This window comes from Panthera pardus, unplaced genomic scaffold, assembly GCF_024362965.1.
Source record: "Panthera pardus isolate Hobbes unplaced genomic scaffold, ASM2436296v1 HiC_scaffold_13, whole genome shotgun sequence".
Classification (NCBI taxonomy): domain Eukaryota; kingdom Metazoa; phylum Chordata; class Mammalia; order Carnivora; family Felidae; genus Panthera; species Panthera pardus.
This window is the reverse complement of record NW_026526688.1, coordinates 133,568,504-133,591,257: the sequence shown is the minus strand read 5'-3', so window position 1 is coordinate 133,591,257 and position 22,754 is coordinate 133,568,504. Positions and strand designations below refer to the sequence as shown.

The window sequence follows — 22,754 nt, the reverse complement described above, 5'->3', positions numbered from 1 at the left end:
GATAGCTCTCTCCAGTGTGCAGGAACCCAGGTTGACAGAGGTTCTGCAGTCAACACACAACTTCCAAGGTCATCCTGGGAATTGTCTCCATTCCCCCAGCCAGAAAGGGGAAAGAGCATAGAGGACCACCTGTGGGGGATTTTAGGAGCTGGGCAGGCCTAGAAGCAAGGTACAACATTGCCTTTCATTCCCTCAGCCAGAACTGGCCAAACGCTGCCCCTGAGTACTAGGAAGCTGGGAAACGAGTTGGCCGAACAGCTGTTCCCCATGATAACTCTATGCTACAGAAGGGGAAGCACAGGTTGTGATGGAATCTGTGTATAAAACTAAAGTATGTTGTAAAAGAATGGTATCTTGGGCCACCTGGGTCACTCAGTCGGTTAAACATCCAATTCTCGATTTCAGCTCCTGTCGCGATCCCAGGGTCTGAGATCAAGCCCTACATCAGACTGTGCTAAGCACGGAGCCTGCTTAAGATTCTCTCTCTCCCTTTGTCCCTCCCCTGTTCACGCCTTCTCCCTCTCTCTCTAAAATAATAAGAAAAACTAAAAATTTTAAAATTTTTGTGAAAAGAATTGTATCTTAAGTATAGTCTTAAGCATTGCAAGATTAGAAACAGCACTTATCTGGGGCACGCGGGTGGCTCAGTGGGTTAAGCATCCGTCTCTCAGTTTCAGCTCAGGTCATGATCTCACAGCTTCGTGGCTGTGAGCCCCACATCGGGCTCTCTGCTGGCAGCGTGGAGCCTGCTTGGGATTCTCTCTCTCCTTCTCTCTCTCTGCCCCTCCCCCTCTTGGGCTATCTCTCAGAATGAATAAACTTATAAAAACAAAAACGCATTTATCCCCAAATCACAACTTTGGTAAATGTCATTGATAAAAGTATTTCTGAATTACGTTCAAAGGAGAAAAATGACTATTGAGAAAAAATCAGGTGTTCACATCTATGGTTCCAGATAGCCTGCTTGATCTCTTGCTTTTAAAATGACAAGTTATCAGGGGGTCTGGGTGGCTCAGTCGGTTAAGCATCTGACTTTGACTCAGGTCATGATCTCATGGTTTGTGAGTTTGAGCCCCGCATTGGGCTCTGTGCTAACAGCTCACGGCCTGGAGCCTGCTTCAGATTCTGTGTCTCCCTCTCTTTGCCCCTCCACCACTTGTGCTCTGTCTCTCAAAAATAAATAATGAAAAAAAATTTTTTTAGTGATTAGTTATCTAAGTGCAATCTGATAGATTCAAGAAATTAGGGGCGCCTGGGTGGCTTGGTCGGTTAAGCATCTGACTTCGGCTCAGGTCATGATCTCACGGTCCGTGAGTTCGAGCCCTGCGTCGGGCTCTGTGCTGACAGCTCAGAGCCTGGGGCCTGTTTCCGATTCTGTGTCTCCCTCTCTCTCTGCCCCTCCCCTGTTCATGCTCTGTCTCAAAAATAAATAAACGTTTAAAAAAAAAAAAAAAGAAAGAAATTAAAAGAACAGTTCACCAAAGCTATCCTCTGGTGACAGATGCCTTGACAGTGAAAGAATGTGTTTCCATTTTACATTAATTCAGAAATATTTAAGGTACTTTGTTATGGTGGAGATAAATGTAACAAATTATGCATTGACCTGCATAATATTTTAAAGTCAATGTAAATTGTAACATATTAACTTGGAATTACATTTGACTGCAAGTTGTCAAAAGCTAGCCAAACAAGCTTCTACAAATCAGAGATTTCTGTCCTTAAGAAAACAAATTCAAGGGGTTCCTGGGTAGTTCAGTCAATTGAGTGTCTGACTCTTGGTTTCAGCTCACGTCATGATCTCACAGTTCGTGAGTTCAAGCCCTGCATTGGGCTCTGTGCTAACAGCACAGAGCCTGCTAGGGATTCTCTGCCCCTCCCCTGCTCACTCTCTCTCTCAAAATAAATAAATAAACATTAAAAATTAACTTAAAAATTCAAAAGTAGGCAGTTGCTGGCATTGATTCTATATAGTTCAAGAATGCCAACAGATACATAGTTATCCTGACCTTTGCTTCGCTGTCTGGAAATGGCTGCTTCAGCTCCAGCTACTTTATCCATATTCTAGGAACGAAATAGTATTGACAAGGAGAAAGAGTCCATCAGTCCCTCTGGCAAGAAAGCAAAATTTTCCAAAAATCACAAGCAGACTTCACTCCTATCTTATTAGCAAGAACTGTGTCACATGACCATCTCCAACTTCAAGAAAGCTATTTTCAGCTACATATCGCTTCCCTGAACAAAATCTTGGTTCTGTTAAGAAGGACAAAGGAGGGGCGCCTGGGTGGCGCAGTCGGTTAAGCGTCCGACTTCAGCCAGGTCACGATCTCGCGGTCCGTGAGTTCGAGCCCCGCGTCAGGCTCTGGGCTGATGGCTCGGAGCCTGGAGCCTGTTTCCGATTCTGTGTCTCCCTCTCTCTCTGCCCCTCCCCCGTTCATGCTCTGTCTCTCTCTGTCCCAAAAATAAATAAAAAATGTTGAAAAAAAAAAAAAAAAGAAGGACAAAGGAAACAACACCTATATGGTAGCAGTGTGTGCCTTTCCAGTTCTCCCAGTTTCCACCATTCCTTAGTAGCTAACACGGTGTCCATCTTCTAAGATCTCCCTGACCCCAGAGGTATCTGAATTTATAGCTGTTGAAAATTCACAGACCAGAAGTATTTGAAAGTGATCTTCAGGGGGGACTGGGCGGCTCACTTGGTTAAGCATCCGACTCTTGATTTTGGCTCTGGTCATGTTCTCATGGTTTGTGGGATTGAGCCCTGCATTGAGCTCTGCACTGACAGCATGCAGCCTGCTTGCAATTCTCTCTCTGCCCCTCCCCCATCAATAAACATTTTTAAAGACATTCATACCATTTTTTTTTTAATGTTTATTCATTTTTGAGAGACAGAGTACTAGCCGTGGGGCGGGGGGGGGGGGGGCGGGTAGAGGGCGGCAGAGAGAAAGAGAGGGAAGACACAGAATCTGAAGCAGGCTCTAGGCTCTGAGTTGTCAGCATAATGTGGGGCTGGAACCCATGAACCGTGAGATCATGACCTGAGCCAAAGTTGGACGCTTAACGGACAGAACCACCTAGGTGCCCCAATAAACATTTTCCTTAGTCTCCAGCTTCATGGGTTTAGAAACCTAATTATATCCATTCACGCAAAATTCAGTATATTCTAGAGATCATGCTAAGCAAATCTCAGGATGCCTGCTGATAAGTCATGTTGCCAGTTTCTTAGCTTAGCTCTATCCAGCAGAATAAGTGATCGTTCAGGTTGGGCTCCTCCAGGTGGGCAAAGTACACACAAAGGCTGGTCAGAAGGTTGCTTAGAGGCTATGACCCATTGAACTGTGTTAGGCCGAACTACCCTTTGTACTCCAGGATGAATTATGACTGCACAAGGAAGGGAAAGGTTCACAACACTCACTGAGCACTTCCCATGTATTAAACCAGGTATTTTCAAGGTGTTTAGGGTTGAATGTTACCACCCTTTTCAAGAGAGGAAACTGAAGTTCAGAGGGACCGTCACGGGCCCGGTGTTGCCCAAATAACAGAGCTGGAATTCAATGTGAAGGTGGCCTGACTTCATCCCACTACTCCCAAGGCGTCCTAGCTTTTTAAGTGGAACAAAGCAAGTGGCCCTGGCAAAGCCATGTGCTTCCCACTGTGCTGTGCTGCCTCAAGTATCCAGCGGCTCTTTTCAGGACATAGAGCTGGACTCATTCTGCTTGGCATAGTTCTCTGGCCCCACTGCTGAGCTTTATATAGGCACTGGCTTTCATGAACCCATAATTATTTAAATCAGTTAAATAATTAAATCAGTTAGAATACAATTGATTCAGTTAGAGCCTTTTTTAATTTATTTTTTTATTTTTTTTAGTTACATTCTTCATGCTAAAGGTAACTGTAGCCTCCAGGACAACATGACCGTTTCCAGTTCTCAGTGACACGTTTACAAACCGTTTCTGGAGATGGCAGTCTTCTGATGGGACTACTTTCAGACCCTTACATTGATTTGTGTCATGTCTGTCTTAAGTGATGGCTTTTGGTGGTCTTATCCCCATACCAGTCCTGACTATTGTAAATACTGACCACGTACTTAATGCTTTCGGAACAGAGCATTGGATTCCACCACTTCGTGTTAGGTGCCTAGGTAGAGAAACAATTTACAAATTCATTGTCTATGGATTCTTTAAAATTCATGTTAATGCTCGTTTTAGGACAGGGAATCTCTGTGAATGCCCAACTCCACTGACTGTGTTCATTGCAGGGATCTAGTCCCACTAAAGTGTGAACCATGCCAGCAGGAAACCTTCCTGCCTTGTTACTGCCCCATGTCCCAAGTGCCTGTACACAGCACAGACTAGCTTCTCAACACCTAAACATTTATCAGGTGGATAAATGGAAATCCTCACGTAGTAAAGCAGCAGTTGAGAATTAACAAACATGTCAGTCTGCATAGTTCTTTTCCGTGTAAATATACCTGTGACATTTACTGAGGCTCTTTCTGTACTATCACAAAGATGTTCTTGGAGCACCTCGGTGGCACAGTCGGTTGAGCATCTGACTTGGCCTCAGGTCATGGTCTCATGGTCTGTGAGTTTGAGCCCCGCATCGGGCTCTGTGCTGACAGCTCAGAGCCTGGAGCCTGCTGTAGATTCTGTGTCTCCCTCTCTCTCTGCCCCTCCCCCACTCGTGCTCTGTCTCTTTCTGTCTCAAAAATAAAGGTTTAAAAAAAAATTTTTTTAAGATGTTCTTAATTGTCATGAGAATACCTTAATAATCGTTATCATTATATTAACCTACAAGCTCTGGGGAATGCTTACAAAATAAAATTGCCAAGCACTAAATCTCAGACAATATACTTTCTCACACATTTCAAACCTTACAAATAAGAATAGACAGAGAAAAATGGAACTAAATACAGCCCCAACAAACACACATTATACAGGAAATTATGTGAGAAAGGTGGCATTTTGAATCAGTGGAGAAAAGATGAATGGTTCAATATATGATGTTGGAGCAGTTAGTCATAAAAAAAATGTAGATTCTTAACACACCATACAAAAACGTAAATTCAAAATGGAATAAACATGTTTAGCTCATACAAGTAATAGAAAAATATTTGGGAAATATTTTTAATAATGTCAGAATAGAGGAAGAAGGGTTTTACCTACTCCCAGACAGCACACACAGCAGATGGTAAATACAGGTACAAACCCCCAAATAGAACACCTTGCAAAGGGGCTAAATACATTCTCAAAAAGAAATACTATCATAATTCACAATCCACACAAAAATAGAACATTTGACAGATATCAAGTTCAAAAAAACATTTTTCAATAGACTAATAAACTAAATATATAAAAAAATATAAAACTTCCATACAGCAAAAGACATAGAAAAACAAAAGCTAAAAGATTAAAAGTAGGCAAAATGTTGACATAATAGGTCAAGGTGTCACTATCCATGATGTGCTACAATGTTATCAATCAAAAAGGAAAAATTATAATAGTAAGGCAGGCAAAGGACCTGAATAGGCAAGTGATCATGGAAAATACTCTAATTCACTTATCATTTTTTAAACGCAATTGTAAATGAGATATTTTCACAAATCAGAACTGATCATTCTTTAGACTGGTGCAACCATGGGAAAGCCAGGCCCACTCAGTCACTTCTTACATCACCAGAGAGCAACCTGACCAATATCTTAATATGCACCTGGCCTGGCTGTTCAAGTCATAGGAAGTAATCCTCCAAAAACGCTCGCACAGCAGTACGGGTGTTCGTAGCAGCATTAGAATACCAGTGGATTGAAAGCTATCTAAATGTCCACAAATAAGGAATGGTTAAATAAATTACAGTACTTCTATGCAATGGAACACTTCTATGAAGCCACGGTTCTAAAGAATGAGGTAGGTCAACAATGACTGACATGTAAAGATGTTCCATAATGCATCATTGATTTATGAAATAGTACATATGGAATGATCTCAATCTATGGAATGTTTCTTAAAATGATATATAAGCAAAAAGTGTTTATATATTGTGCCTATCATTAGGGACTGAAAATATGGGGCATTCACATTTTAACCACAAGTGGTCGTTAAATTCCCTCTAAACTTATTTTGCATCTACAGTCCAAAAAGATTTCCAAGCCCTAAAAAAAATTATTATTATTTGAGAAATGGCCTCATTTTTTATGGGAACTGTATGCTTCCTCCCCAGTGCTCCAAAGAACCTGTCCAAAAATCAAGTGGGTCCAGACTCTGTTCTTTCCCTGCTGCAGGCAGTGGAATCTCCTCTACAGAGTCCTAGGTCTCAGGAAAATTAAGATCCAGGATGACTTTGCATAACAGTGTTACTCTTTACTACGTGGGAAGACAAGAACACACAGCAGCAGCTAGTAAATATATTGTGCAAACCCCCAAAAGACTCCCGGAAATAGGCAGAATACATTCTCAAAAATGGATCCTATGACAGTTCACAAACCACATGAAAATATAAATATCCGATATTCCCATAGGCCCTGCCAATGAGATCCAAACATCAGTTCTGCACTGTCTTTACTGGCCACTGAGGAAGACGGAGACCAGTCAGGCCAGCAACCCTTACTAGGTACCAGAAGAGATGTGGCCAGTTGGCTCAAGGGTTGTGTGGAGATCCATCGGCATTGATGGCCCAGAAGTTATGGTGACTTCCTCATTCACCTCCAAAAAAGCACCAGTCTCTTTGGGAGAAGTGGATTTCTTGTTATGGCAGCCTTCTTCACAACGTGTGTTCTTTTTTCTGTGTTCGTTCTTCAGTCTCCTCTTGTACATCTTGTATGCTAGGTGTTAAAACATACAAGTACTAAAACATCACTTAGCAAACACTGTAATGTAGTGATATTGTGTACTTGTCAATACTTTGGGGCTGTGTTTGCTTTGGGCCATATATGTGAAAATACACAGGAAAAAGAAGGAGAAAAAGAAAGGAAAAGAGATGGAAACAGGGGGTTCTGGTTCAAGGAGGCAACATAAGTAGATTCTGAACTCGTCTCCTCCCATAGACATGCTAAATGCCTCTGGGAAAAAGCCCAAACACTGTCAAAACAACCCCACTGCATCAGACAAATGAGAGAGAAACCACATGGGAATGAGTAGGAAAGGTCAAGTTATAATCTTGTCAGAAACCCCACCCAGAACCCACCCCCCCCAGAAGCCCCACCCCAGACAGGGCCACCAAAATCAGGAGGGAACTCAACACATGGAGCTTCTCCCTCAGGAACAAAGGACTCATACCCAACATCAGGTACCCCAACTTTTAAGACAGTCACCTGAGAGATGAGCTCCCAAAACATCTGGCTTTTAAGACCAACAGGTCTGGTACCCATGAGAACCACAGGGCTGTGCTGAATGGAGGAACTGTATGCCGACTCACCTGCCCCAGGGCCCAGCCCAGAAGCAGCCCTTTGAAAAGTGCCCAGAACTTTATGTGGAAGAGATTCATTTCTTCATTTTACAGCATCAGACTGAGAGGCAGGAAGAGAAACAGACATCCAGGTCCAGAAAGAGAATTTCAAATAAGACAAACTCAAAGAGAGCTATACCAAGACACATTATAATTAAAATGTCTAAAGTTAAAGACAAGGAAAGAATCATAAAGGTGGCAAGAGAAAACAACTTGTTACACATAGAGGAACCCCCTCTGAGGGTTGGCAGATTTTTCAGCAGAAATTTGCAGACCAGAAGGAGTGGCATGATACATTCAAAGTGCTGGAAAAAAAAACAAAAACAAAACAAAAAACTCCCAACCAGGAACACCCTACTCACCAAACTTATCATTCAGAAGCAGAGGTGAAATAAAGAGTTTCCAAACAAGCAAAAGCTAAAGAGTTCATCAACACTTACAACTAATGTTAAAGGGTCTTTTTTAAGCTGAAAAGATAGGGTGCTAACTAGTAACAAAAATATATATGAAAGTATAGATCTCACTGGTAAAGGTAAATATATAGAAAGGTAGTGAATTAATCACTTATAAAGTTAGTATGAAGGTTAAATGACAAAAGTAGTAAATATAATTATAGCCACAATAATTAGTTAAGAAATATACAAAATTAAAAAAATGTAACATGTGACATCAGAAACATAAAACATGAAAGGGGATAAAAATGTATGGCCTTTGAATGTGTTCAAACTTAGGTTGTTACCAACTTAAAATAGACTTTTTTTTTTTTTGAAAATTTATTTTTGAGAGAGAGAGACAGAGCACAAGTAGGGGAGGGGCAGAGAGGGAGGGAGACACAGAATTGGAAGCAGGCTCCAGACTCCTAGCTGTCAGCACAGAGCCCGACAGGGGTTGAACTCATGAACAGCGAGATCACGATCTGAGCCAAAGTCAGACGGTTAACCAACTGAGCCACCCAGGCATCTCTAGACCATTATAAATACAAGTTGTTAAATGTAAGCCTCATGGTAACCACCAAGAAGAAACCTTTAGCATATACACAAAAGATGAGAAAGGAGTCTAAGTACACCACTGAAAAAAGCCATCAAACCACAAAGGAAGAGAACAAAAGAAGAAAGGAACAGAGAGGAAATATAAAACAGCTAGAAAACAATGAATGTCAATGTCAGTAAGTACATACCTATTAATAATTACTTTAAATGTAAATGGACTAAATTCTCCAAAAAAAGACACAGAGTGGCTGAATGGATTGAAAAACAAGATCCAGAGCACCTGAGTGGCTCAGTTGGTTAAGCATCCAACTTCAGCTCGGGTCATGATTTTGCGGGTTCATGAATTCAAGCCCCACATCAGGCTCTCTGTTGTCAGCATGGACCCCACTTTGGATCCTCTGTCTTTCTCTCTCTGCCCTTTCCTCAGTCTCTCTCAAAAATAAGTAAACATTAAAAATAAATAAATAAATAAATAAACAAACATTCAAACAAACATTAAAAACATATTTAAAACATAAAAAAACTATAAAAAAAAAAAACAAGACCCATCTCTATGCTGCCTACAAGAGACTCACTTCAAATGTAACGATACACACAGAGTGAAAGTGAAGGGATGGAGAAACATGTTTCATGCAAACAAAAAACAAAAGAAAGCTGAAGTAGCTATACTCATATCAGGCAAAATAAACTTTAAAACAACAACTGTAAAGACAGACAAGGACATTAAATAGTGACAAAGGGGTCAATCCAACAAGAGGAGATAACATTTATAAATATATATGCACACAACATAGAAGCACCTAAATATATAAAGCAAATATTAACAGACTGAAAGAGAGAAATTATCAGCAATATAATAACAATATGGGACTTTGACACCCACTCACATAAATGGTTAGAATGTCCAGAGAAAAAATCAAATAAGAAAACATTGGCCTTAAGTGACACATGAAACCAGATGATGTCAACAGACATATATAGAACATTCCATCCAAAAGCAACAGAATACATATTCTTCTCAAGAGTAGATAGAACAGTCCAGGACAGATCATATGTTAGGCCACAAACGTCTTAATAAATTTAAGATTGAAATCATATCTAATATCTTTTCTGACCACAGTGGCATGCAACTAGAAATTAACTGCAAGAAGACTGGAAAATTCACAAATACGTGGACACTAAACAACATGCTACTGAACAACCAGTGGGTCAACAAAGAAATCAGAAGTGAAATAAAATACCCAAGACAAACAAAAATGGAAATATAGCATCCCAAAACCAAGCTCATGGAGATAGGCATGAGCCAGAGGCAGGGGTGGGGGGGTAGCAGGGTGGGGGATATCAGTGAAGGGAGTCAAAAGGTAAAAACTTCCAGTTATAAAATACATAAGACATAGAGATGCAATGTACAATAGGTGACTATAGTTGATAACGCTATTGTATAGCTGAAAGTTGCTGACAGAGTAAATCTTACAAGTTCTCATCACAAGGGAAAAAAACTCTATGTATGGGGCAGATGTTAAATGGACTTATTGTGGTGATCATTTCATAATATATACAAATTTGAATCATCATGTTATATACCTGAAAGTAATATATTGTATGTCAATAATACCTCAATAAAAAAAAGAGGAAACAATGGAAGAAAATCATTTGATGTATTTGATGATGGCTATTTTTATCTGGAATGGACCATTTGTGATTGAAATATTCATCAGGTCATTGATGGCTCATCCATTCAGTCAGTCAGTCAGTCAGTTAGCAACACCTGTGGAATGCTTCCTGTGAGTCAGATGCTCATCTGGGTGCTGGAAGATACCTGGGAATGAGCCAGACATGTTCCTTCCCTCACAATCTCACCAAGGAGAAGGAATTAAAACTTGGATCTAAGACCAGGGAGATTTATTCTGCTAAGATTTATCTTATTTTCTGGTAAAATTCAACCCCAAGTATTCCTTACATTGATTGTTATATTAGCAATCAGTTTATAATCAGTTATACCAGTAATCTTACACAGAACCTATTCCCTGATAACAGTGAAAATTTACAATGTCCCAAGATTAAAATATATGTGTGTATGTACATATCTATGTCTTTTTTAATTTACTTTCTGTGAACCTACCTAATTACGGACTCTAAAATGATGTATATTTGGCTGTATGGATAGATACATATGATACATATGTATGCAAATATGTATTTCAATATCTGTGTATGTATTATATTTCATAGTTGAAAAATATTTCACAGACGTTCAGAACAATTCTTGCTCACAGAAGCATTGTGAAATAACTTGGCATTTGGAAGACCTCATGACTCTTGATGAAATAGAACAAATGTCATTTTGAAGATAAATTATTGCTCATGGAGACTTATCAAGTCCTAGAACCTAAGTTCTAATAGTGCATTGTCTTTTATGAAGCATATTTGTTTGTAATTATAAGCTCACTGTCACATGTTTTTAATGTTTTTCTGTGAAAGCAAAGGATCTTGTTTGTGCTCTTTATTTTCTCCAGAAATGTCAGGTTAAAAATCTATCACAAGAGTTGCACATGCATGTTCAGATTGAAAAAGAAGTTTGTGGCTTGGGTTGACAATTTTCAATCACATCTACACAGTGGAGGCTCTACTCACCTGCAACAATGAGAAATCCATCCAACAGCTGGAAGAGTCCATAGGCCAGTGGGAAGCTAAGCATCTGGACCAACTGCTTGGCAGTGAAAGATAACTGGAGCATGGTGACGCACATCTGAATATTCTGAGCTCCAGTTTCTAAGGAAATCGTCCTGCATCTACCAATGAAAGAATTTTTCAAGAGTTACATACTAGAATTAGGACTCTTCTTAAATTTTTCTCATATATATAGCAATAAATGTAAGCTATGAGCTTAGGCCACTAAAACTGTTTACTCGCAGGGCGCCTGGGTGGCTCAGTTGGTTAAGCCTCCAGCTCTTGATTTGGGCTCAGGTCATGATCTTACAGTTCGTGAACTCGAGCCCTTCTTCTGGCTCGGAGCTGACAGTGCAGAGCCTGCTTGGGATTCTCTCTCTCCTTGTCTCTCTGCCCCCCAAAACATCTACTTGTTTCATAATAATGTGCTGAATGTGCCTGTTCTGTGGGTGGTCTTCTCTCCAAGAGACTCTTTGGAGCAGGATCCCAGGAACCCCACCCTAGGAATCAGGGTGGAAAGACATGATATACACACAGGAAAGGCCCAGTAACAACACAAGACAAAATATGATGGAGGGTCAGGGAGATGCTATAGAAATTCATAGAAGTGGCATAGATGGTTAGAGAAGGCTTCACAGAGGCAGAGGGGAATGAAAGGGTGAGGGTGGGAGACGCATTTCATATGGGACAGTGACTGAAATTAAAGATCCAGGGACAGGTATGACCTGCACCTACCAGGAGGTGGTGCATATGCTGTAAGCCAATCTGTGTGGAGTGCAGAGTTGGAGATGAGAATGGAAAGATGAAATAGGTAGGAAAAAGTATAAGCTCAACAACACTTGAAGGTAAACACAAAAACCCTAAGTAAAAACCAAATGTCTAAAACCAAATGTCTAAAACTCTTTGGTGAAAGAGTTTAGGAGCACGTTTTTTTCCTACTTTCTATTTTTCTATATTTTATTGGTTTCCTAATTGGAAAAAAAAATTCAATAAACCTCACTTGAAAAATAAAAACCAGGAGAAAGTAAAAGGAAGACATAAGCAGGACCTCAGGGGCTGGGTTAACTGATTTGTCTGTCTGTAATTTATAAAGGGGATCTGCAGGTTTCTATAGATGGAAGTGAAGAGGGAAAAGAGGTGTTTCAGAATACATGGGGTGCCTGGGTGGCTCAGTCGGTTGAGTGACCGACTTTAGCTCAGGTCATGATCTTGCAGTCTGTGAGTTCGAGCCCCGCGTCAGGTTCTGTGCTGATGGCTCAGAGCCTGGAACCTGCCTCGGATTCTGTGTCTCCCTCTCTCTGTCCCTTCCCCACTCATGCTCTGTCTCTCAAAAATGAATAAACATTAAAAAAAAATTTAAAAAGAATACAAACCAGCATCTCTATGCAAGTGGGTTTGGAATAGGGAGGTAACAAGGAGAAGGTAATATGGGCATGAAAACATTGGTACAGAGCAAGCTCTACCGCTCTTATTTTATTTCTATTTACTCTCTTGCTTGCTATGCTTTCTTTAGACCACTCTCACTCCTTTCAGACCCCTGTCAATTACCTGATATCATTAAGCTGCAAAGGTGGACCTCACATCTGGACCATTCACAAGGCAAATGCAGTGTCTCCATCCTGATCTTTCTCAAGCCATCAAGTATGGAGAAAACAAGATTGTTAACTACACTTTGCCATAGGAATACTTTCTCTCCAGATCTGATTATATTTCAACCACTCAACAGCCTGTGTTCCTAATTATTGGTTTTGCAAACAAACTCCAGGTCAAATCCTAACTCCACCACATTCTGGCTCTAAGAACTTAGTCAAGTTCCTTAACGTCTTGAAGGATTTGCTCATCTGTAGAATGAGGGTACTAATAGTAACTACTTCTCAGGCTCATAGTAAGAAGTAAATGAGATACCATAAGCAGAGCCTCACTCAGTACCTGGGATAATCCTAAATGCTCCCCAAGTAGACTAGAAACAGATTTCTTCTACAAAATAAACATCAAAACACACACCACTTTCTATTCTCTTTGACTTAACTCAATCTTTTAAGCATTTTAATTTCTCAAACTCCACCTTCGAAGTTCAACACATAGCTCACGTTTCTTCAATAATTCTTTTCTGACTTTAGAGATAGTACATACTCATTGAAAAACTCAGGAAATATACCAAGAAAATATTAAGAAACAAAAATTACTCTTAATCCTACTACTCAAAATTAAACACTCTTAGCATATGGTATATTTTTTCCAGTATTTTTCCATACATAAAATTCTTCTGCTTTCTTCTACAAGGTGGGAATCAAAATGCTTACTGTTTCCTATTCTCTTTTAAATTTATCTTTTAAGTATTTCCCAGAAGCATTAAAATTGATGCATCATAGTCCATCACATAGATACCTCATGAATTAAATATCTCCCTATTGTCAGATATTTAAATTGTTTCTATTTTTTATATTTATAAATAAAACTGCAATTAACATCCTTGCACATCAATTTTCGTGTGCTTATCTGACAGTCCTAGATTCAGGACAGATTTCTAGAAGTAAAATCACTGAGTGAACAGCTATAAATATTTATAAGGCTATTGATATGACTAAGTTGCCTTCCAGAGAGTTTATACCAATTTACATTCCCTCCAACAACTCATCTCCAGACATAACAACATGGAGTATTATCATTTTTAATATTTCACAATATTTATAAATTATATGCCCCAGCTTGTAATGACAATGTATCAGATACATTCCCATCTTATATCTCCAGTTTGCCCTTCCTCCTCTTGCCCCTTATAATTAGCACTTTTACAGAATTTGGCACAAACAATGGATAAATGCTTAATCTGGAATTTTGCTCATGCCCTAGAATGATCTCTATATTTAATGAAACCATCTCACCCCTATCTAATTACTAGGATAAGAAAGAAATGTGTCCAGATTTCAACATGTGGTGTTAACACCCCAATCCTAATTTCACAGATTACAATTTCCCATCACTCCAGCCTTTGTTCTCATTTACGCAAGAAGTACTGTGATCTTTTCACTCTCTTTATGAGGAGTCATCCTGTTCCATCCACCTTGTAAGTCAAGACTCTTAATGTCTCCTGACATAGCCTGGCAGCAAAGCCTGCCAGTGGCAGTGTGTTTACTTTAACTTCCTCAAAAAAAGTGTACGGATAATTTCACTGTACCTCTGCCAAGATTGGTGGGTAAGAAGTGCCAGCAGAAAGCCCATGACATGGCCAATCAAAGGGAAGATGAAACTGATGGTCAGAAGAGTGATGTCTGAATTCCAAGATCCTTTTGCCAACACCACACCAGCAACTGCAACCACCAAAAGGAGGACCCCACCAACAATGGCCCCAATCTAAAGCAAACCAACAAAATAAGTACATGTAAACATCATGTTCTCTCAGCTCTAGGATGCAAAGTCCATCACTGCTTCTAAAAAGCTGGGAACTGGGGCGCCTGGGTGGATCAGTTGGTTAAGCATCCAACATTGGCTCAGGTCACCTTGGGCTCTGTGCTGACAGCTCAGAGCCTGGAGCCTGCTTCGGATTCTGTTTTACCCTATTTTTCTGCCCCTCCCCCACTCATTCTCTGTCTGTCTGTCTGTCTCTCTCTCTCTCTCTTAAAAATACATAAACTTCAAAAAATAAATAAAAATAAAAAGCTGGGAACCAAGAAGTTTTGGAACAAAGACAGGACTTACCACCAAATCCAATCTCATTTTATAGAAAAGAAACCTAAGTTCCAAGGTGGTCAACTGATTTGGCTAAACTGGAAATTCATGGGGCTCAACACGATTCCAAGTCTTATTTTAAGATTAGTATTTTTTCCCTGGAAGTAGATTTTGCCAGAAGGATTGGGGAGTGGAGTTTTTCAAGGATAGGACAAATTTGTGAAATAAGCAAAATGTAACAATAAGCCTCCACCATCCCTTCACACACTTCCTAGATCCCTCACTGGTACCCTCTTGTCTAAGATTTGTCCTGCCTGGCCGTCTGCCACTCTCTTCCTATCACTTCTTCAACTACCAATGGATTCCTACTGCTTTCATCCCTGTTCTTCTCTCCTCCAAATAAAATTTACCCATTCTTTACTAGATAATCTGGGCTAATATTATTGGAATAGAGGTACTAACACATACCTCTTCCCTCTCCCAAATGAATACTGTTCTTACTTTTGTTGTTCAACAAAAAAGAATTTCCAATAGTTTGAGTTTTAGATCAGATGGCGAGAAAGCCAGACCTAGAATATTTGGAGAAAATTAGGATTTTGACAAGCTCCCATTCCATGTAGACCATAAACTATAACCTAGTTATAGCCTCAACCTGGATTTGAAATGATTCAAGACGTGGAGGAAGGTGGTCATGGGGGAGCAGAACAAAATAAAAATAACCCAATGCACCAGAGATGTTCTCTGGGTTTATTTTTACTGGTCATATACAAAGACAGACTGGGCCTCTGCTTAATGGGAAGATGCCGGAACATGCAAGAAGACCTACAGTTGTCAAAATCCCTCTCCATCTTTCTATCAAAAAAGGATCTCAAAGTTTAAAAAGTCACCAAGAGCAATTTGTTCAGAAAATGTATCAGATCTAAACTTAAAAGAGGACCAAGAACAGACAATGAAAATATATCAAAATAATGATTAGATTATTCTAGTTTTTTACCAAGGTGCTCTAGAATATTTATGCTTATTATTAAATTTTTTTCTGCCAAAAATCCTATAAAACAGGCAAAAGAAAGGGGTTTTAGATCTGCTCTCTACAGATAATATAAGTGACTACAGAAAATTTATCTGATTTCTCCATTGACACTGAGGGACTAATAGAGGATCTGGAAACACCAAAATTGTAGGGTTTTTTATTACAGTACCTAAAAAGTACTAATAAAATAGAGTACTTGACAGTACTTCATCAAAAATAGAGTATTTGAAAAGTAAGAGGTTCCCACTGTTATACTCTGTCCTCTTATTTTGTAAGTAAAATTAAAACCATACACGGCCACATTGGAAATTTTCTCCTACTGAAATAACAAAGTCACCCACTGACACACAGTCGAAATGTACAACATTTAAGCCTTCCTCCAGTTCTCTGTGCTCAATTGATTTGTCTGCTTGTCAACCCCTCTTCCCGCTCTTGATCTCACTGGAGGAACAGTGAGAGCTGTTCAGTCTTGTGCCAAAGTGAGAAAGCAGCACCCATTTGTGCAGACAAGTGGAGGGGCAGCACTCCGTCAGGGGGAGCCAGACAGCAGGAACTTACACTGAACCAAACCATAAACCCCAAACTAATATGACCTGAGATGTATTTGTTGAACCTTCAATTAGCCCCAAATGTTTATTTCTTTATACATGTAAAATATAAGTAAAGCATTTTAAAAATCTTCATAAAGCAGCACATAATGGAATCTCACATCTTCTAAAATGATACATAATTGTAAACACTGAAAACACCCTAGGATATTGACACCTTTGTTGAGAATGCCTCGAGATTTAAAAGTCATTTTTAGATATTTTTAAAAGTCATTTCAGAGATATTTTTAAAACAAGGACATTTGCTTGTTTCTCCAGCAGACAAAAGCCAATGCTGGAAAGTCAAGAGGAGGTAGGAGGTTCCAGTTACCATCATTCCATGACCAGACTCTTCAATGCATTCTGCATTTCATTCTGACAGCTTTTCATGTGGTCAGCAGCCACAGCAGTTGTTCATGTGTAGAGACTACAACATCGAAGCTTCCCCAGGAATGCTTCTGAAAAACAGCCCTACTTTTTCATGAAAGCAGCCAATACTCTTCAACACCAGGGCTCTATTGCATGCACACCTGAGCAGCTTTCACCTCAAGAGCACTCATGTGGAATCTTGTGAATAGATGGGCTCTGGGTTCTCTCTGGCCACACATAGGCCTTGGCTTTCCTGTCACTACAGCAAAAGTCCCATTCTTGACTGTGTCCATAAGCCTCAGTGTATGGGCCTATGGGAATGACAGAGAATGGCTGAGAAGAGTGGAGGAAATATGGAGGTTAGATCAAAAAAAAGCAGAACTGGGGTGCCTGGGTGGCTCAGTCAGTTGAGCATCCTACTCCTGGTTTCAGCTCAGGTCATGATCACAGGGTCATGGGATCAAGCCCTGCATCAAGCTCCATGTTGAACATGGAGCCTGCTTGGGATTCTCTCTCTCCCTCTCTCTCTCTCTCTCTCTCTCTCTCTCTCTCCCTCTGCCCCTCTCCCCCCAGACTGCCTCTAAAATAAAATTAAATTTAAAAACAAAAATACAAAAAAACAAAAATTGCTGGGTGTGGGGTTGTATCTGACTGGCCAGTCTGTTACAGTCATTGTCAACATCTGTCTTTCCAGTGTCTAAGTCTAAAGATACATTAACTGCCATGTGGAGCTGCTTACCTTGAGAATGATTTTGGATTGCTTGGGCCACCTATAATTCACATAGACACCAAAGGCCACAGGGATGGTCAGGCACACAAGGGTGATTCCTGGGGAGAAGAAAAATCCATCAGATGATATCTCCTCTTACCTTGACTGCCCAGTCCTCAACAATTTCTAGTTCAATTAGATATAGGCTTTAATTAAAGCTTGATTTTAGGGGTGCATGGGTGGCTCAGTTGGTTAAGCATCCCACTTTGGCTCAGATCATGATCTCATGGTTCACGGGTTCAGGCCCCACATTGGGCTCTGTGCTGACAGCTCGGAGTCTGGAGCTTGCTTTGGATTCTGTATCTCCCTCTCTCTTTCTGTTCCTCTCCTGCTTACACTCTGTCTCTCTCTCCCTCTCTCTCTCAAAAATAAATAAACATTAAAAAAAATTATAAGCTGCATTTCATTTCTGCATCCACCTCCAAATATAAAGAAAGAAAACATCTTTGGAAGACAGCCTTTGAAGGGTATATGTTACCACTGAATGCCACCATTCTTGTTCCATCATTTCTCTCTCAAAATCCCCCTGACAATCACATGGAATTTTAGAGACAACCAGAAATGTAAACGTTAGAAAACAGGCAGACTCTGCAAAATTCTTTGGTTGCTATGCATGAGGTCACCTCTCTACGACCACAGCTATTACTTCCCTATGTGAAGCCAATGGGCCATTTGTTTCGCAAAGTAAAGAATACCTATTGCAGATATAAAAAACAGCATCTGTTACACATACCAAAGAATTTCTCATATTCTGCAAGTGTGGCCAGGTAACCTAAAGGTGGGTAGAAAAAAAATGCCTTTTAATTAACACAAGTGAGTAAAGGCATTGAAGGCAGGCTCAGGAGAGCAGAGGCCCACTTGCCAGCAGGATCCACACACTAACCTTTTCCAGTGTTGTTTTCCAAATCTGGCCAAATGCCTGCAATACTGGCTCCAAAGTTACATGAGTTGCTCATAATATGTTGGGTTTTAATTGTTTACAAGTGCCTTTTAGAATATATTATCAAAACATAATATGTTAATTTACTGATCAGAATAAGTTGTGCATAAAATCACGATTTCCTAAACTAGGATTTCACTCAAATTTTACAAATTTAATGGGCTCCAGCTGTCATTAGCACATGTTTTTCAGCTATGGGTCATGGTTTGTAAAGCCCTCCAAGTGATGACTAGAGACTCCAGATTAACACTTTAGACTTTTAAGAATCATAATTTCTGCCAATTCTCCAAAAACTCTGAGCAAACGAGAATAGCCATCTCATTTTACCAAGGTTTCCTTCTAAGCCTAGTAAGTAAACTGAGATCTCTAGGGAAAGGGCAGAGTTTAATGAGAAATGACAATCAGGAAAGCAGATATGGAAGAGATATGGATACGGTTGTGACCTGTGAATATGCTCTCTAATAATCAATAGGAATCATTCATGCTGGATCGGTAAAGATATCAAGATTCACAGGCCATGTGAAAGGTGGAACTGTAGGAACTAAAGTCTCATTAGATCCACTGTGATTCAGTTAACCAATGGCATTACAGTGAATTATATATGGTGTTTTTGGTGTTTTTTTTTTTAATAAACAAGTTCTCTTTCTTTATTTGCAAAAATGAACTCTTGCAGTGATAGGAGCTTGGCTTTGCAGTCATATTCCCAAGTCAGAATTTCAGTTCTTTGCTGACCAGCTGCACATTCTTAGCAAAGTTAATTAACCTCTATCTTCCTACAAATCTAGGAAATGGAACTACTAATAGAATCAATGTGGAAGTGTTATTTAAAGAATTAGATCATTTATTTTTTATTTTTTTAGAGAGAGAAAGAAAATGAGTGGAGAAGAGGAACAGAGGGCGAGAGAGAGAATCTTAAGCAGGCTCCACATTCAGCACGGAGCCCAGTGCAAGGCTCAGTCCCACAACGCTGGGATCATGACCTGAGCTGAAATCAAGAGTTAGATGCTCAGGAACATGACAAGGATGTCCACTCTCATGGACATCTCTGTTATTCAACATAGTGTTGGAAGTCCTAGCCTAAGCAATCAGACAACACAAAGAAATAAAAGGCATCCAAGTCAGAAGGAGAAAGTCAAACTTTTACTCTTCACAGATGACATGATACTCCATGTGGAAAATCCAAAAGACTCCATCAGAAAACTACTAGAACGGATACATGAATTCAGCAACATCGCAGGATATAAAATCAATGTACAGAAATTGGTTGCATTTCTATATATCATTAATGAAGCAACAGAAAGAGAAATCAAGGAATCAATCCCATTTACAATGGCACCAAAAATACCTAGGAATAAGAGTAACCGAAGAGGTGAAAAATCTATACAGTGAAAACTATAGAAACTTATGAAAGAAATTGAAGAAGATACACAAAAAAATGGAAAAACATCCATTCTCATGGCTTGGAAGAACAAATATTGTTAAAATGTCGATACTACCCAAAGCAATCTACATATTCAATGTAATCCCTGTCAAAATAACACCAGCATTCTTCACAAAACTAGAACAAATAATCCTAAAATTTGTATGGAACCAGAAAAGACCCCAAATAGCCCAAGCAATCCTGAAAAAGAAAACCAAAGCTGGAGGCATCACAATTCCAGACTTCAAGCTATACTACCAAGCTGTAATCAAGACAATATGATACGGGCAGAAGAACAGACACATAGATCAATGGAACAGGATAGAGAACCCAGAATTGGATCCACAATCATATGGCCAACCAATCTTTGGCAAAGCAGGAAAGAATATCCAATGGAAAAAAGACAGTCTCTTCAGCAAATTGTGTTGGGCAAACTGGACAGCAACATGCAGAAGAATGAACCTGGACCACTTTCTTACACCATACACAAAAATAAACTCAAAGTGGATGAAAGACATACACGTAAGACAGGAAGCCATCAAAATCCTAGAAGAGAAAACAGGCAACAACATCTTTGACCTCAGCTGCAGCAACTTCTTACTTGACATGTCTCCAGAGGCAAGGGAAACAAAAGCAAAAATGAACTATTGGGACATCATCAAGATAAAAACTTCTGCACAGCAAAGGAAACAATCTGCAAAACTAAAAGGCAACCGACAGAAAGGGAGAAGATATTTGCAAGTGACATATCAGATAAAGGGTTAGTATCCAAAATCTATAAAGAACTTACCAAACTCAACACCAAAAAAAAACCCCACAAATAATCCAGGGGTTTATTGTCTTCTTTTCCAAAGACATCCAGATGGTTAAAAGACACATGAAAAAATGCTCAACATCACTCCTCATCAGTGAAATACAAATCAAAATGACAATGAGATATCACCTCACACCTGTCAGAATGGCTAACATTAACAACAGATGTTGGCAAGCATGTGGAGAAAGAGGATCTCTTTTGCACTTCTGGTAGGAATACAAACTGATGCAGCCACTCTGGAAAACAGTATGGAGGTTCCTCAAAAAGTTAAAAATAAACTACCCTATGACCCAGCAATTTCACCACTAGGTATTTATCCAAAGGATGCAGGAGTGCTGTTTTGAAGGGGTACATGCACCCCAAAGTTTATAGCAGCACTATTGACAATAGCCAAAGTATGGAAAGAGCCCAAATGTCCACCAACTGATGAATGGATAAAGAAGATGTGGTATATACATACAGTGGAATATTACTTGGTGATCAAAAAGAATGAAATCTTGCTATTTGCAACAACATGGATAGAACTAGAGTGTATTATGCTAAGTGAAATAAGTCAGTCAAAGAAAGACAGATATCATATGATTTGACTCATATGTGGAATTTAAGATACAAAACAGATGAACATAAGGAAGGGAAGCAAAAATAACATAAAAACAGAGAGAGAGACAAACCATAAGACACTCTTAAATACAGAGAACAAACTAAAGGTTGTTGGATGGGCGGTGTTGGGTGGGAGGAAGGGCTAAAGGGGTGAGGGGCATTAAGGAGGACACTTGTTGGGATGAGCACTGGGTGTCATAAGTGATGAATCACTAAATTTTATTCCTGAAATTATTATTATATTATATGTTATCTAACTTGGATTTAAGTTTAAAAAAAAATTTTTTTAATTTTTTTAACGTTGTATTTATTTTTGAGACAGGGAGAGACAGAGCATGAACAGGGGAGGGTCAGAGAGAAGGAGACACAGAATCTGAAACAGGCTTCAGGCTCTGAGCTGTCAGCACAGAGCCTGATGCAGGGCTCGAACTCACGGACCACAAGATCATGACCTGAGCCGAAGTCGGCCATTTAACCAACTGAGCCACCCAGGCTCCCCTAAAAAAAATTTTTTTTTAATTTTTTTTGGAGTTGGACACTCAACTGACTGAGCCACCCAGGCTCACTATCCAAGTAGTTTATTTTAAAATCCACATAAAGGAGGCACATAATAAACAATGGCATAAACAATGGTATTACCATCACCATTACTATTACTGTTCCATTTCACAAGCCCAGTACAGACCTATATTCTGATATGGAATGGTGAGATTCTGCTCAAGATTCCAGGACAAGGTGTAGAGATACAGGCAGAGCGGCATCATTCCCAGGGCAGCCACAGTGGAACAGGTCGTCATAGTGATGCTGAAAGTGAAAATAAAAGGATGCATAAGAGGAAGAGTTTGAAATGATGAAGTCCTGACCAAAAGCAACTCCCAGAGCATACCTTAGAGATCACATGAGGTGAGTTACTTGAAGCTCACTCCTATCTTGTTATTCAACAAATGACTTCATATGTGACCCAGAAAAAGATTTCCAGCAGTATTTGACATTCATCAATTAACTCCTATTTACTTAAGAATCTACTTGTTCTAAATGTTCTGCCAGGTCCTAAAGGGTTTTTTTCTTTATAGAGTTTTTTCTATTGAGATATAATTCATAGACCATAAAATCCATTATTTTTAAAGTGTTTTCAGTACATTCACAAGATTGTGCAAAAACATTATATATTTCTATACTTTTTTCATCATCCCAAAAAAGGAACCCCACCCTCATTCTCTTCTCCTAGCCACTGGCAACCAGTAATCCACTTTCTGTCTTTATAGGATTTCCCATTCTGGACATTTCATATGAATACAATCATAGAATATGTGGTCTTTTTGGTGTGTCTGGCTTCTTTCACTTAGCATAATGTTTTTGAGCTTCATCCACATTTTAGCATGTATCAGTACACCATTTCCTTTTTATGACTGAATCATATTCCATTGTATGGATAGACCACATTATTTCTGCCCATCCAC

General features: G+C 39.6%; 2 protein-coding genes across 3 annotated transcripts in view; both read right to left on the bottom strand.

Moving 5' to 3' along the window:
- Positions 1–5,109: 5,109 nt before the first annotated feature.
- The window catches only part of SLC10A6 (solute carrier family 10 member 6), a 31,028-nt gene continuing 13,383 nt past the window's right edge, over positions 5,110–22,754 (bottom strand). The window contains exons 2-6 of one of the 2 annotated variants that reach the window (XM_019465089.2): positions 21,980–22,098; positions 17,491–17,579; positions 14,275–14,450; positions 11,061–11,218; positions 5,110–6,814 (exon numbers count right to left, since the gene is read on the bottom strand). In XM_019465089.2, the coding sequence (XP_019320634.2) occupies positions 6,600–6,814; positions 11,061–11,218; positions 14,275–14,450; positions 17,491–17,579; positions 21,980–22,098 (757 nt within the window). In that variant the 3' untranslated portion in view covers positions 5,110–6,599. Of the gene's footprint in view, positions 6,838–11,060; positions 11,219–14,274; positions 14,451–17,490; positions 17,580–21,979; positions 22,099–22,754 lie in introns of both variants that reach the window. The other variant, XM_053901401.1, reaches the window with a different exon arrangement.
- The window catches only part of CUNH4orf36 (chromosome unknown C4orf36 homolog), a 42,398-nt gene continuing 37,134 nt past the window's right edge, over positions 17,491–22,754 (bottom strand). The window contains exon 5 of the transcript XR_008421738.1: positions 17,491–17,579. The gene's annotated coding sequence lies outside the window, so the exon portion shown is untranslated. The remainder of the gene's footprint in view (positions 17,580–22,754) is intronic.